The 15,150-nt window shown below is 40.3% G+C and overlaps 1 protein-coding gene across 1 annotated transcript; it reads right to left on the bottom strand.

Moving 5' to 3' along the window:
• Positions 1-978: 978 nt before the first annotated feature.
• Positions 979-13,885, bottom strand: LOC143132531 (myosin-13-like). Its single transcript, XM_076292107.1, has 37 exons — positions 13,682-13,885; positions 13,430-13,567; positions 13,187-13,343; positions 13,058-13,085; positions 12,810-12,927; positions 12,629-12,721; positions 12,223-12,286; positions 12,040-12,138; positions 11,856-11,959; positions 11,636-11,774; positions 10,363-10,481; positions 10,053-10,202; positions 9,788-9,958; positions 9,408-9,698; positions 8,842-8,910; positions 8,669-8,756; positions 8,462-8,579; positions 8,240-8,363; positions 7,716-7,852; positions 6,449-6,704; positions 6,092-6,334; positions 5,826-6,002; positions 5,592-5,737; positions 5,402-5,492; positions 4,931-5,320; positions 4,597-4,842; positions 4,306-4,502; positions 4,015-4,198; positions 3,399-3,564; positions 3,182-3,306; positions 3,029-3,092; positions 2,165-2,232; positions 1,897-2,067; positions 1,707-1,811; positions 1,533-1,628; positions 1,089-1,220; positions 979-999 (listed from the first exon to the last, which is right to left on the bottom strand). Exons 1-37 carry the CDS (start codon positions 13,883-13,885, stop codon positions 979-981), a joined length of 5,289 nt encoding a protein of 1,762 aa, XP_076148222.1.
• Between the last annotated feature and the right edge of the window lie 1,265 nt (positions 13,886-15,150).

The raw sequence follows: 15,150 nt of genomic DNA, 5'->3' as shown, positions 1-15,150 counted from the left end.
ATCTTTCTTTCACGAGCATCTTACACTATATTTTAAGCAAATACAGTTGTTTGTTTAGGATTAGTGAGTGTATGTTTTAACCTTTGTTGTGGCATCCGTGTTTGTCACACATTCGATGGCAAAGCACTTGAACACTTGCTATCGGAAAAACAAAGTAGCCATGGGGGCGGTCCTTGTCATTCCGAGGTGCTCTGAATGCGAGTCGAAGTCGAACTCGCCTAATATGTCGCATCCTGTCGGGGGCTTCCGGTCAGATGATGCACTGAACATCGCGAGACTTTGGGTGAGATCCAAAATGGCAGCGCACTAAACACTGACGCTTGTAAACAGGAATACAAAAACGTTATTTCTCTTCTGCTAAAAACAATTACTACCTCTCTACAACTCTCATCAAAAATCGTAATGTTTTGTTAAATGCACATGCAGAGGAGGGGCAGCGGGTTCGTTACGAGAGAGAGCGGGGCGGGGCAAGGAGGCTGCGAGCATAAAAAGCGCAGCTCAATGAAAGGATTTTATCTTATTTTTAATTTAACATAGAACATGGTACAACCATTAGTTATAATGCATTAAAGCGACAGTTCATAGGCCTAATGCATTATGAAGATTGCTAAAGAGTCTCATGCTTGTTTGTGAGCTATTTTAATTATTATTATAATTACTTGTGATCACATTTTAAGGTGTTATGAATGTATGCACAACTCATTATAACAGTGACCTTCATAGAAAGTGTTACCACAGCGTTCATTATTGGCATACAAGTCTGTTTTAGCCAACAGACCAGGAAATCTTAAAATGATTTTAAATGCAAATATTGAAGTCGAAACATGTTACAAATTGTCATTACAATTCATTCTTATTCTGAATAAAAACAATATACTCATATTTTGAAGAGACTTTTATTATGTAGGAGTTACAGAATGGCCACAGTAATCAGGATATTAATCCAAATGAGTGACTGGTCAGAAGATTTCACAGGATTTACTCTGCAACCTCCTTGCCCTGAGAAAGAGACATTGAAGAATGAAATGAAATTGAGTATGAACATATGATGGCTTATAATATGTTAAAATATGGCAAATTAGATTTACCTTTCCAGAATCACGGCTCTTTGCTCTCATCTTGTTGACCTGAGATTCAGCAATGTCAGCACGCTCCTCAGCCTCCTCCAGCTCATGCTGAACCTTCCTGAACTTAGACAGGTGGGAGTTGGATTGCTCCTCCTAATAATGAGAAAATATGTTTGAGTGCAGAGGCTTCTATTTGTGTCTATGAAGATTCATTTAGGGTCCAGGTGATAGTAGTTATTTTAAAAAGTTATCTTTGAAAACACTGGAGTGAAAGGACTAAGAGATAAAAAATGTTTTGGTGTTCATCCTGTTGCATTAATTACAACTGATGATGGTGTTTGGAGGAACCGAAAAGTTGTTTATCTTTTATTCTTTTTGTTACAGTGTTTTCAAATTAGACTATCATTTTTATTAATATGTAAGGCAATACATTTGACAATATAGGCAACACAAGAAACAACTTACAGCTTCCTCAGCCTGCCTCTTGTAGGCTTTGACCTTCAGCTGCAGCTTGTCAACCAGGTCTTGCAGTCTGTTGACGTTTTTCTTGTCCTCCTCAGTCTGAAAAGAAAAACATCTGTCAATCATTGTCCTCCTCAAGATCAATGCTGTTCAATAGTGGTTAAATAAAGTTTGTACCTGGTAGGTGAGCTCCTTCACTCTCCTCTCGTATTTGCGGACTCCCTTGACAGCATCAACACCACGTCGTTGTTCATTCTCAACCTCACTTTCCAGCTCACGAACCTTTACATAAGCAAGATTTTCATTTCACAATGTCTTCATTTTATTTATTACATTCTGAATATCCCACCCAAGTTTAATCACTTACCCTGGACTCCAGTTTCTGGAGTTGTTTCTTGCCACCCTTCATGGCCAGATTCTCAGCCTCATCCAGGCGGTGCTGCAGATCCTTCACAGTGACCTCCAGGTTCTTCTTCATCCTCTCCAGATGAGAACTGGTGTCCTGCTCCTTCTTCAGCTCCTCTGCCATCATGGCAGCCTGAATAATGGGAAATTGTGTTTTAGATCACACAAGCTATGCACAGTATTTAGCTCATAATATAAAGTACTAAAGTTCAAAACAAAACATTGCTCACATCAGTGATGGCTTTCTTGGCCTTGTCCTCAGCATTTCTAGCCTCCTGGACGATGTCATCAACCTCACCTTGGATCTGAACCAAGTCAGCCTCAAGCTTCTTCTTGGTGTTAATCAGACTTGTGTTCTAACATTCAGAAATAATTTCAAATATGGTACATGGTATATACAAATATTTTGAAAGAACTGCGAATACGATTAAAAAGATTTTTTTGGGGTGAGAAAAATATATCCCCACCTGAGAGTGCAGGAGGCCAACACGCTCACTGGCATCAACCAGCTCCTGTTCAGCCACTTTGCGGCCTCTCTCTGTCTGCTCCAGAGCAACTCTGAGCTCCTCAATCTCAGCCAACATCAGGCCGTTCCTGCGCTCCACCATGGCAACCTGCTCCTTCCCGTCTTCTTGTCCTCTGACAGCATCATCAAGATGCAGTTGGGCATCCTAATAAAAAAAAATATGGAATGACAAAAGACATGCCATACTACCAAAAGAGAGTTCAGACAAAATCATATACAGTATCAATGTACAGTAATATTGATTTATGGACATTGTTGAACTATTAAACAAATAGTAATTATGGTAAGATAGGATCCCTGTACTGTTTTATTGCATAACTGACCTTGAGTTGACCTTGCACATTTCTCAGTTGTTTCTGGGACTCAGCAGCCTGGCGGTTAGCATGGCTCAACTGAATCTCCATCTCATTGAGGTCTCCCTCCATCTTCTTCTTGATTCTCAGGGCATCATTTCTGCTCCTGACCTCAGAGTCCAGAGTGCTCTGCATGGAGTCGGCTATCCTCTGGGCATTCCTCTTGATCTGCTCCATCTCCTCATCCTTCTCTGCAAGCTTCCTGTCAACCTCACCCTTGATCTGGTTGAGTTCAAGTTGGACACGAAGAATCTTGGACTCCTCATGCTCAAGAGTTCCCTAAACAAGAAAATCAAGAATTTTTAAATATAAACAGCATCATAATTTCCGTTTCTCACTGTGTAGGAAAGCCCTCCTGATTTTTTTACCTCAGCCTCTTCCAGGGCTGTCTGGATCTCAGTCTTTTCAGTCTCTACAGTCTTCTTGGACTTCTCCAGCTCATGGATGCTCTTTCCAGTTTCACCAAGCTGCTCAGTCAGATCCGAAATCTCTTCTGCAAATATGCAGTTATATTACAGCAAACATAGTCTGAAAGTTTAAAAATATTTTTTGAGTGGGATATGTATTGGGTTGTTTTTGACTCACGTTGCAAATTCTTGCTCTCCCTCTTCAGGGTCTCAAGATGGTCAAGCGACTCCTCATAGGAGTTCTTCATCTTGAACAGCTCAGTGCTGAGAGAACGAGCCTCTTTCTGGGCACCCTCCAACTCTGCCTGACCCTCCTCGTACTTCTGCTTCCATTCTGCCAGGACCTTTTAGAAAGAGTTGTTGTTGTGAGGCTATACTTATTCACTTACATTCAGGGATGTAGTGGTACAATAAGAGGTGGGTAAACTATGAAATCTGTGATCACGGTGAGGTGGACTGCGCCATGCGGTGTCAGATTTAAAAAAAAGGTATTCAGAACATGTCTGATGATGGCGAAGGTTATTGTACAATGTTTATAACAATGCCAGTGGTATTAAATGGTTCCTAGAGTGTTGATGAGCGTACATATTGGGCATGTGGATAATAAAGTGTGATTTTTGAATGTTAAATGTTTCAATTGGTGAATAAACCCTTTTGAGAGGTGGATAAACTCTAAAAAGAGGTGGATAAACTGTGTCTGACATTTCAGAGGTGGATAAACTGTGTACTTCCGTTTAGCCTCCACTACATCCCTGCCTACATTCTACATCTGAATGATGTGTTGGAGGTATTACCTTGTCAAAGTTTCTTTGCTTCTTGTCAAGGTTGGCAGCTAGACCATTGGCTCTCTCCACATCAATCATGAGGTCCTCAACCTCACCCTGGAGTCTCTGCTTGGTCTTATCTAGAGAGGCACATTTTGAGTTGACAGCCTCAATTTGCTCCTCAGCCTCCTGGAGACGCTGGGCAAGCTTTTTTCTAAAGGAAAAAGCATCAGATTTAAGACAGAAAACATGATGATTTTTTAGAATGTTTTAGTGAACAAAATACATATCCAAAACTGTTTTTGCATCTGTAGCACATACTTGGACTCCTCAAGCTCCTCAGTGCGCTGGATGGCATCAGTTTCGTACTTGGTCCTCCACTGAGCAACTTCGCTGTTGGCCTTGGACATGCCACGTTGAAGCTCAGCCTTTGCTTCCTGCTCCTCCTCAAACTGCTCCCTTAGAAGGTCACAGTCGTGGCGAGCCGACTGAACAGCATGAGCCAGGGCATTCTTGGCCTGTTTGTTAACAAGTAAGGGTGTTTATGAAAGCATTTCCCCAAATGTGATTGATGTAGTCCAATTTCTTCATTTCATGCATATGTATCAGTACCTTGATTTCCTCTTCATTCAGTCTCTTCAGCTCCTCAACTTGCTGTGTGAAGGCCTGCTTGCTTCTGGTCAGCTGAGACACAAGAGCATCTTTCTCCTCAACCTGGCGGCCAAGCTCACCATTTTCAGTCTGAAGTCTTGCTCTCTGACCACTGAGGTCATTGACCTGACGGGCACCCTCATCACTCTTAGCCTTGGTTTCACTGAGTTGGTCCTCAAGGGTGCGGCACATCTTCTCCAGATTTCCCTGTTTATGAAAATACCCATTAGTAGCAAAGAGTTTATTGTAAGTTGGTTTGTTTAAAAGATAACATGAGGGTAAACATCTCATCAACCTTAGCTTTAGCAACAGCCTCCATGTTGCTGGCGAGATCATCAATTTCCATCTTGTATTCACTCTTCTCCTTCTCAAGCTTCTGCTTGACACGTTGGAGGTTGTCAATCTGCTCTCCCAGCTCAGCCACACTGTCTGCCTGCTTCTTGCGAAGAGCTGCAGCAGTGGCTTCATGCTGCAGGGTGGACTCCTCAAGGTCACGACGCAGCTTCTGGAACTCAGCCTCACGCTTCTTGTTCATCTCAATTTGAGCAGCAGTGGCACCACCAGCCTCCTCAAGCCTTTCACTGATCTCCTCAAGTTCCCTGGAGAGATCAGCTCTCTGCTTCTCAACCTTGGCTCTAGCTGCACGTTCAGACTCAATCTCTTCCTCCAGTTCCTCAATGCGGGCCTATGGAAAAAAAACATTATGTTAGTAAGACAGAAAATTGCAAAAACGCTCAGAGTTTGAGTTGGTGGAGAATAATTAAACCTGAAGCTCCTTGATCTTTTTCTGCAGCTGAGCACCAAGTGATTGTTCATCTTCGATCTTACTAAGAAGTTGACTTGTTTCAAAGTCCTTCCTGATTAAAAAAAGATTGAAGAAAGGAAGAATCATTTCTAAAGTTGGCTGCATACATGGGAATAGAACAGTGATATTTTATAATAAATAATGCCTTTACTTCTTTATCTTCTCTTCTGATTGCTGCTTGTCATTCTCCAGATCCATGATGGTCTCCTGTGCCAGCTTCAGGTCACCCTCAAGCTTTCGCTTGGTTCTCTCAAGGTCCATACGGAGCTTCTTTTCTTGCTCCAGGGAACCCTCAAGCTGTCAATTTAAAGTGTGAGGTGAGTATGTGGTAAATGGTCAGATTTCAGTGTGAGAAGTTGTCAAATGTTGATTCTTTTGTACTTACATCATCCACTTGCTGTTCAAGCTTAGTCTTTGATTTGGTCAGAGTGTTGACTTTGTCTTCCTCTGCTTGAAGATCATCAAGAGTCTGCTGGTGGGCCTCTTGTAGGGCTTTCTTCTCCTTTGTCAGCTTAGCAATGGACTCATCCTGAGAGGCCATCTCTTCAGTTAGGTTCTTGACCTGCACATAGAAAGTTTTACATCAGTGAAAAGTGTAAATAAGATACTTTTCCGACAGACTACATTGATTGGCCCTTTATAAATCCCAACCTTGTTCTCGGTGGCATGTTTTTCCTTCTCCACTTTGGCTAGGGTCAGCTCCAGATCATCAATATCCTTCTTGAGCTCAGAGCACTCATCCTCCAGTTTCCTCTTCTTGGCAGTCAGCTCAGCATTGATTTCCTCTTCATCCTCCAGTCTCTCGGTTGTCTCTTTGAGCTTGGCCTCGAGCTGGATCTTACTTTTGATAAGACCCTCACACCTCTCCTCAGCATCATTGAGACCCTCATTTCCCTATTGTAAATTAAAGATGGGAGCATGACAATACATAATTTGTATTGAAAACACAATGCTGAGACTGGGTAGTGGTATGATTGTGAATATTGAAATGGTACAATATACACTTACAGATGACACTTGCAACGCCAGGTCATTCCTCTCTTGCACCAGAGACACCATCTTCTCCTCAAGCTCCTTCTTCCTGGCTGTTGCCTTTGCACACTCCTCTTTGAGTTTCCCAAAGTTCTCCTTCATGTCGGCCAGCTCCTTCTCAGTTTCAGCACTTTTCAGCAAAGGCTTGATCTTGTAGTAAACCTTCATCCATGGCCAGGTCTTGACATTCATGAATGAGCGTATATTGTACTGGATGGTGTAGACAGCCTCCCTACACAAGAAGGGTGGTGAAATGTATCCTTAAATATAGGTTGTAGAATGACTGTATAATTACATGAATTGTAGAAAGAAGGGATGCATCCATATCAAAATCGTATATGATCATTTACTACCAGATCACCGATCTCCTTCGCAGTTCTACCTTTTCTTTGGCTGTTTCAGTCTGACTCTGTTTGTCTATGAACTAAGACACCAATAGCCTACAATCGACAGAAAGTAGCCTAATGGTGCATTCATAAATGAGTTTAGTCATTCGGTTGATACATAAAACATCTCAGTGAATTCAAACTCTCGTTTGGAGGCACTGCATAGTTGCATAAGGTGTGTGTGTGTAGCCTGTACATGTATTGTACTGTTAAATTTAACTATTGTATTGTTGTTATTTGTAGGTGGCTTTGGACAAAAGCGTCTGTTAAATACCATAACCATAACACAATGAAATTGGACAGATCCCGTCATCAGCTCAACTCTTATAACAGGTCTAATCAAATATAGACCGGAGAAGGCGCAGGTGAAAAAATAGCATGAGAAACACTTGACACTTGAAACTCTTGTATTCATGCTTTACATTGTCTCGTCAACACCGGCATCTACCATTTTTGCTGTAGGCCTAGATCTGTACAGGCAACCGACGAGCAAAGCGCAAAGGACAATAGACACGAATAGGATGATGGTCTCTGTATTTTTAATTTTCCATTCACTCTGCTCCATGGCAGCTGAAACTAAACAGTTTTTTTGCCCAGAAGACCTATTGCTTGATACCAAACCTATGGTTTGATACCGTCACATGTCCATGACGATATCGAGACACTTTTGTTATTGTGATATCGTGAAATTGACAATATCGTTACATCCCTAGTAGAAAGTATAATAGGATCTTCTCAGACATATTTTGAGAAAAACATTTCATGTAGGGATAACGAGGTACGCTTTACAATTAATAGGCCTACTCATACTATAGCAGTCTTTTAGACTTCTGAGTTCCTTTGATATACAAATTTACCTCCTTTCCATCATCTTTGAAAACTCCCTCCTCATCAGGTATGCACGGCAGAGAGCCTGAGTCATTGTGACCAGGGAAGCCAGTTTCTCATCTCGCATCTCCTCAAGATCACCCAGCAGACCAGCTTTGAAGAACACCTGAGGGATGAATGAAAATATAAGCATCTATCTGACACAGAAAATGCTGTGCTCTGCTAAAGGAGGACCACCAGAGCAACACAAAGTGTTAATGCATAGGTACATAGCATTATACATTACTAACATTTCGATGTTTACAACATCTTTGTCAGAGTCCATGTAGTCCAGATGTAAAAATTGAAACATTAGTCATTTATTGCTGAGCACCTATGCATTCAAACTTAGAAATAAGTAAACATCTGGTGATCCTCCTTTACTAGTACAAGAATGTCCCTCCTGTAGACACACCAGATTTCCACAGAAGCGCTAAGGAATTACCCTTTCCAAAACTGTGCTTTAGTTTGTACTCATGAAATACAGATAGTAGATTGCATGAAACCTATCTACCTTTGTGTGTCCAAACATGTATTGCGTGTGATCAACATCAATGGATCCCAAGAGCTTCTCAGCAGCCTTCTTGTTATCAATAAACTGGCCATCAGGAATGACACTGGCATTTAGCACTTTGTATCTGGACAGAATAAATAAATGTCCATATAGAGCATTACTTTTTCTTTTCTGCATGCAGTATTGAATAAGTGTAATACTTCATTGGCTTTCTCAGTTCACCTCTGCTTGAAGTCACCATAGAGGATTCTGCTTGGGAAACCCTTTCTGCAGATTCTGATACCCTCCAGCACACCATTGCACCTGAGCTGGTGGATGACCAGGAAGTTCTGCATATAACCTGTCAAATACATGTCATAAGATCTTCTATTCTCAATGTAATTACATAAATAATTCACACATCTTTATTGACTACCATACGTCCTTCACCTGGTTTCTTAATTTCATTTGGAATCAGACACCGCACAAAGTGTGGATGGGTGCTCCTCAAGTTGGTCATCAGTTTGCCCAAGTTCTCCTGTTGAGATAGCAAAGCTATTAAAACATACCCTCACCTTTCTTTAGGATGATTGATGTGTTTGTTATTTGTTTAATATACATACCCTGAACTGTGATGACACTGTTTGCATGGAGCCACCCTTCTTCTTACCACCCTTCTTAGCGCCACCAGTCTCTGTTGACATACAAACAAGTGAAAAATTTGACTCTTGAGTTTACATGCACAGAAAGTTTATAGACTGGATATAGAGCTCAACATTCCCGCCCACCGCTGATTCTGGAATAAAGAATTCAATACAACTTATACTCCAGTTGTCAATTGATAAGCCATAAAATCATAACTGTCCATGGTAGACTTAAAACCAGCAGTGACATGTCTAAGCGATTGTACATGCTCATACTGTATAGACATTAACATTTCATGGGGCATCAACCTTGTTTTGAGAAAAAAAAATATTCGCCATTTAACAGAAAAGTACTACACTACCCAAAATCCTTACATGTAAAAGCCTGTAAAAGCAGAGCCTTTGATTGGTAGAGATCACTGTTGCCATGGAAATGTTTATGCAACATGTCAGCTTGTTACTTGCTGGAATCAAGATGGATACTAAGACTGCTCTATTCCTGTGTTAGCTTTTACTTTATATAACTTTTTGTTACCTTCAACAACAGGTGGGTACAGGACAGGCAGGAGTTTAACTCCCGACTTCTGGTACAGCTGTATAACAGAATCGTTCAGTGGATCCTTGTTCTTGTCCAGCCACCCAGTAACATTGTAGTCCACAGTGCCGGCATAGTGCACCAGGGAGAAGTGGGCCTCAGCCTTGCCTTTGGCAGGCTTGGGCTTCTCAAAGGCCTTATTTTTGCCAAGATGCTGGTCATACAGCTTGTTCTTGAAAGTGGTGTCAGAGGCCTTGGGGAACATGCACTCCTCTTCAAGGATGGCAAAGATTCCCATAGGCTGTTGGAAAAATGAGCTTAGTTTTAAAAGTGGCTATTATAAAACAATACAAATCTAGCACTTGGCTCATTTGACTGATTAAAACTGACCTTCTCAATGAGCTCAATGCAAGCGGCTAAGTCCATGCCGAAGTCAATGAAATCCCATACAATGCCATCTTTCTTGTATTCCTCTTGCTCCAGAACGAACATGGTGTGGTTGAAGAACTGTTGCAGTTTCTCATTGGTGAAGTTGATGCATAGCTGTTCCATGCTGTTGTACTGTGATTGAAAAACAGTTTGTAATATGAATGTTCCCTACTGAAATTATTCTACATTGTGGTGTGAGTGAAAAATGGTGTTAACTTATGCTTACATCAAAAATCTCAAAGCCAGCAATATCCAGCACACCGATATAGAACTGCCTTGGCTGTTTAGTGTCCAACATCTGGTTTATACGAATGACCATCCACAAGAACATCCTTTCATAGATGGACTTGGACAAGGCCGAAACTGAGTTGTTGACCTGAAACAGAATATTTAAGCAGGGGTCATCCTATGCTCTGAGAACAAAAAGTAAAATGCTTATACGATAAAAGCAGGTAATTTTACTAATAGTAATTCTGTCCTAATACTGCCAAATGGTTTGTCATCTTAAGTGAACTTTTTTGTGAATAAAAAAATACCTGTGGCACAGTCTGACCCTTGGTGACATACTCGTTTCCGACTTTCACTCTTGGGTAGCATAAAGCCTTCAGCATGTCAGCGGAGTTCAGGCCCAAGAGGTAACAGATTTTGTCAGCAGCTAAAAAAATGTGCAACATTTTGGTGAAATGTATAGCGACCAATTTCATACTCCACACTCCAAACTAATTTGGGACAATATACGAAACAAGTTTGTCCACCTCAGTCTCCTCTCCCTAGATTAAAACGTTTGTCCAAGATAGTGTTAGGTTAAAGGCTATATGTCTCACAAAAACATAAAGGTATCTGCGTGACCATTGTTTTGTAAATGTTTGTCTTTAAATTAATTTACCGTACTATTTGTACCCCGGTGCACACAGCAATGTGTTCTAGTAATACCCCGTCTGGTACAAATATCAGTGTATGCTATTTGCACCCCTGTGATTTATTCTGGCATATTGATCACACAATGTAATAATAATAAAAAAAAAACAAGCAACATGTTTTTTTGTTGTTACGTAACAGGGTGTGAATAGCTCAGCTGTGTACTGTAATAGACACTCTGAATAAGGCATGCTATTTGCATTAATGTATAGTTAGAAGTGGATGCTATTCGTACCCTGGTGTATATAGTACTGTATGCTATTTACACCCTGGTGCATGAACTAGCTAATTATTGCATTCAAAACTTCCGCTTGAGAACCGATTTCTTGTTCAAATTGCGCTCCTTCTCTCCTGAGATGTTGATACACATGCACACTCACTCTGCCAAAATGCATCACATGGGAACCAAACCCCAGTCTCCCACATTTTATCCCATGTCTGTGACCACTGCACTATCCTTTTCGACATGTAAATGGTGATTGCGGGTAAACTTATAGTTTATAGGCCTGAATGTCATATTCATGAAATTTCTGTTAACTAACAAACTGACGGTTGTATGTGTTCACTGAACCAAGAGTATGAAAATAAAACACAACTTTTCAATCTTAAACTTAATCTGAACATATAGTAGTGCCGAAACCTTTCAGAATTCTTCACTTTCTATTGACGAAAAAACGAATGTCCGCCATGTTTTTTGTGCACGTGAGCAACGTCTTTTTGTTGTTATGTCACAGGTGTGAATAGCTCAGCTGTGTGGCGAAGGCTATTCGTACCAGGGGTGTAAATTTACACTCTGTAACTTTAATTTAACATAAAAAAATATCTCAATAACTAAGAGTACCTTGTAGTTATTACTAGAACTGACTGATTAAGTAGAGTGTTGTAACCTACTCTCAGTGCCATCAGGCTCAGCCTGCTCTTCGCGCTGCTTCTGCTTGAATTTCATGTTGCCATGATGAAGCACAGCACCAGTCAGCTTGTAAATGGTGACTTTCTCCTCTGCATTGAAACCCAGGATGTCAATGGCATCCTAGAATGATAAATTATTTGATTATTTTAAAACTTCCTTCAAGAAACTGAAGAGGGGAAAACCCATTATTTGAAGACTTACATCTGTGGCATCCAACTCCTCTTTGTCATTAATGCTCGCCACAGTGATTTGACCCTGACTGCACATTGGGAAGTCATATGGGTTGGATGTGATGAGGGACATTTCTGTCAGGATTAAGAAAATAATTTACAAATTCAGAATTACATTTACTGATTGAACGTTTGGTGAAAACCAAAAACCTTACCTATAATTTCAGGCTTGTGGTTGGTCATCATCTGGAAGAAGATGTGGTAGCCTCTCTCATCAGGAAGCTGGAATGTCACTCTAGACTTCTCCAGCAGGTCTTTTTACGCAGGGAAGGATGTATTGTCAATTGATACATTTAAGGCAATAAAAGAACATTTCTACTTGGAACAATTATACTTACAAGTCTCAATATCAGCACTAGCCAGTTTTCCAGATGTGGCAAAGTGAATTCTGATGAATTTTCCCTGTTTGAGATTACATTTTGACATAACATGTATTCATTTAGCTCATGCTTTTAACCAAAGCAGGTTACACATGAGGAAAATACTCAAGTATTCAATAAATATATATTTAGTAATAGACCTAAGAGTAACAATAAATCCTGCCTTTACTAATAAAAAAAGCAAAAGATGATAGTGTAGAGGTTTAAGTAGACATTGGAGGATGTTTTGAAAAAGAAATATTAATAGATATAAAATAAACTGCATGATAAGTTTGAGTTAAAACAAAATCCCTAAAAAGTTGATTCTATCTAAAAACAAAACAACAAAAAACATGTAAGAGATTAGATGATAAACTAAACTTACAAAACGTGAAGAGTTGTCATTCCTCACTGTCTTGGCATTACCATAAGACTCCAGCAATGGGTTGGCGGCAATAATCTGGTCTTCAAGAGAGCCCTGCAAGTCAATACATATATCGTCATTGAAGTTAATGTCTGTGTTGCTATGTGAATATTAGCCTATTAATATGCAAGTGGTCCTGTACCTTAATTTTTCCACTGCTGCCGGATGATGCATCTTTCTTCCCACCAGCCACTGCAATTGTTGCAAAGTACTGGATGACACGCTTGGTGTTTACAGTCTTGCCAGCACCAGATTCTCCACTGTATTAAACAGAAGATATTGCAATGTTTTATATTATAATTACAAAGTGTACCAGAGTATACAGAGGACGATGTAAAGGTTTAGCCTTTTAATAATGTAAAAAGTTTTAAGCGATGCATGGACACTTACGTGATCAGGACAGACTGATTCTCTCTGTCTATGGGGAAAAAAAGAGATTGACATGTATGGTTCATTTTACATAAATTAGTCAAATATATAATGTATTATTCAGTGATTGATTTAAAACTGAAAGCATACCTTGGAGCATGAACTGAAATGCGTTGTCAGAGACAGAGAAGATGTGGGGAGGGGCCTCCACACGCTTCTTGCCTCTGTAGGCATCCACCACTTCTTGGTCGTATACTGGGAGCCACTTGTAGGGGTTCACAGTGACACAGAAAAGTCCAGAGTAGGTCTAGAATGAAGAAATGAAGAAGATAGTTTTTTCAGCTTTTCAAATTCATTTTATTTTCTTAATTTATTTAAAAGTGTAAGGCTTACGTAGATCATCCATGCTGCATAACGCTCTTTGAGGTTATACAGGACAGACGCTTCATTGAGGTGGGTCATCATGGCCATGTCCTCAATTTTGTCATATTTGGGAGGATTCAAGGGGAAGACTTCGTCATCCTTCACTGTCTTTTCCTAAAACCAATGTAGAAAACAGCTTTATCAAAGAGATGTATTCAAGAAACTTTCTGTGAAAATGACATTTTTACATCAGAGCAATTTCAACAGCCTTGCTTAAAGTACCTCCTTGGTTTCAACCGTTTCAACGACGACTTTGCCGCCTTCCTTCTTTTTAATTGTACCCTTGACGTACAACTCCTCTTTATCAACCACAAAGCAAGCAGTCTTTGCATCAAAGGGCCTGGTTTGGGCCTCAAGTCTCTCCCTCTCGGGCTTACGAAGGTAGATGGCAGCTTTGCCATACGTGGCCATATCACCGTCCCCCATGGTTGCTGGTTACTGCATTAATCATAAACATGAAGAGCAGACAGTTTCAACATAAAATGCTTTGCACAATCAGACATGTACAGATACGGTACTGTAAATAAAGTGGTTGACAGTCATTAGGGGACAAAACATGTAGGGATCTTATCAAAAGGGGACACAAACTGCGCAATGCATTAAAAAGTCAAATACAACACAGTATTTTGATATCTAAATATTAATGGAATCAATTTATGTACTGCATCATTGTCCTGAAATGTAATCTCATCCCCATCGTACACATTGAATATACACACATATCCAGATATCTATGAATTAGGCGGGGATCACATTAACCAGCGGCAAGCAGCAGGTTTCCTTTTGTTCTCTATGGTTCGGCAGCGAAACGGTGGCAAAGCTGGCATAACGCTAGCGCTGAACTAGCTGAACTTTCAACTTTCAAAGCGCAACGCGAGCGTATTCAATTGACAAACCGTTTGTGTTGCATAGGAACAAGATTATGGTCTGATTATGGAAACTTATTATGGTCTGAGCGTTGCGTTACGTTTGCCGCTGCCGCTTGCCACTGGCTGATGTGATCCCCGCCTTATGGTGGAGGGTGGGGATGTTTAAGCTTCCATTTAAGACCTGTGAAGGCCTTAGAGTCATAACCAGTGACATTGGGTAATTAATGGTGTAGGCATATTGGACACAATCTGCATAGATTGAATATTTCTATACAAATAAGACCTGTGTTGTAGCAATAATCAGTAAATGCCCTCAAAAGATTTACTTTACTAGAATGCAAGTATCTTGTTTTAATCATTTAGCTGTTCAGATAAATCAGATGTACTGTAAATCAGATGTGCCTTACCTTTTCCTCCCAAAATAAGATGAAATTTCCACAGTTGTTATGAGTATCTAAAAATGATAAAAACATAGAAAGACAAGTATTTTAGTATATCAATACATTTAATGTAGTAATCTTAAGTTTATTAATTACATGCTTTAGAGATGCAGTTTGTCATAACACATTCTCTGATAGGAGCCACCTCCTATCTGCCTGTCTGTGAAAGCAAGGAAAGACTTACTGTGCACTGGACCCCCACCTTGTGCAGCCCTCCCTGCAGGTCCTTATATTGGCCGTATTCTGTCAACTAAGCAGAGCTCTAATAAGGCAAGGTGTGTTTGAATCTATTTAAACATCACCTCAACCTCACTGAGACATACAACAGCAGACTAGATGGTTTACCTCAAATTAAGGGGCCATAATTAAAATATGTTGTTTT

The sequence above is a fragment of the Alosa pseudoharengus genome, unplaced genomic scaffold (genome assembly GCF_046254945.1).
Source record: "Alosa pseudoharengus isolate Yale_2024_CS ecotype anadromous, Long Island Sound unplaced genomic scaffold, YU_APseudo_1.1 YU_APseudo_1.1_scf_19, whole genome shotgun sequence".
Classification (NCBI taxonomy): Eukaryota; Metazoa; Chordata; class Actinopteri; order Clupeiformes; family Clupeidae; genus Alosa; species Alosa pseudoharengus.
Note: the sequence above shows the minus strand (reverse complement) of the source record. Positions and strands in the feature narration are given on the sequence as shown.

What these genes read in the sequence shown, in the direction of transcription:
- LOC143132531 (XM_076292107.1), bottom strand. Translation starts at nt 13,885, where the DNA reads ATGGGGGACGGTGATATGGCCACGTATGGCAAAGCTGCCATCTACCTT. An exon ending in CCACAAGCCTGAAATTATAG is followed by an intron (nt 11,960 to 12,039) that starts GTAAGGTTTTTG and finishes TAATCCTGACAG; the next exon opens with AAATGTCCCTCATCACATCC. An exon ending in AGGGTCAGACTGTGCCACAG is followed by an intron (nt 10,203 to 10,362) that starts GTATTTTTTTAT and finishes ATTCTGTTTCAG; the next exon opens with GTCAACAACTCAGTTTCGGC.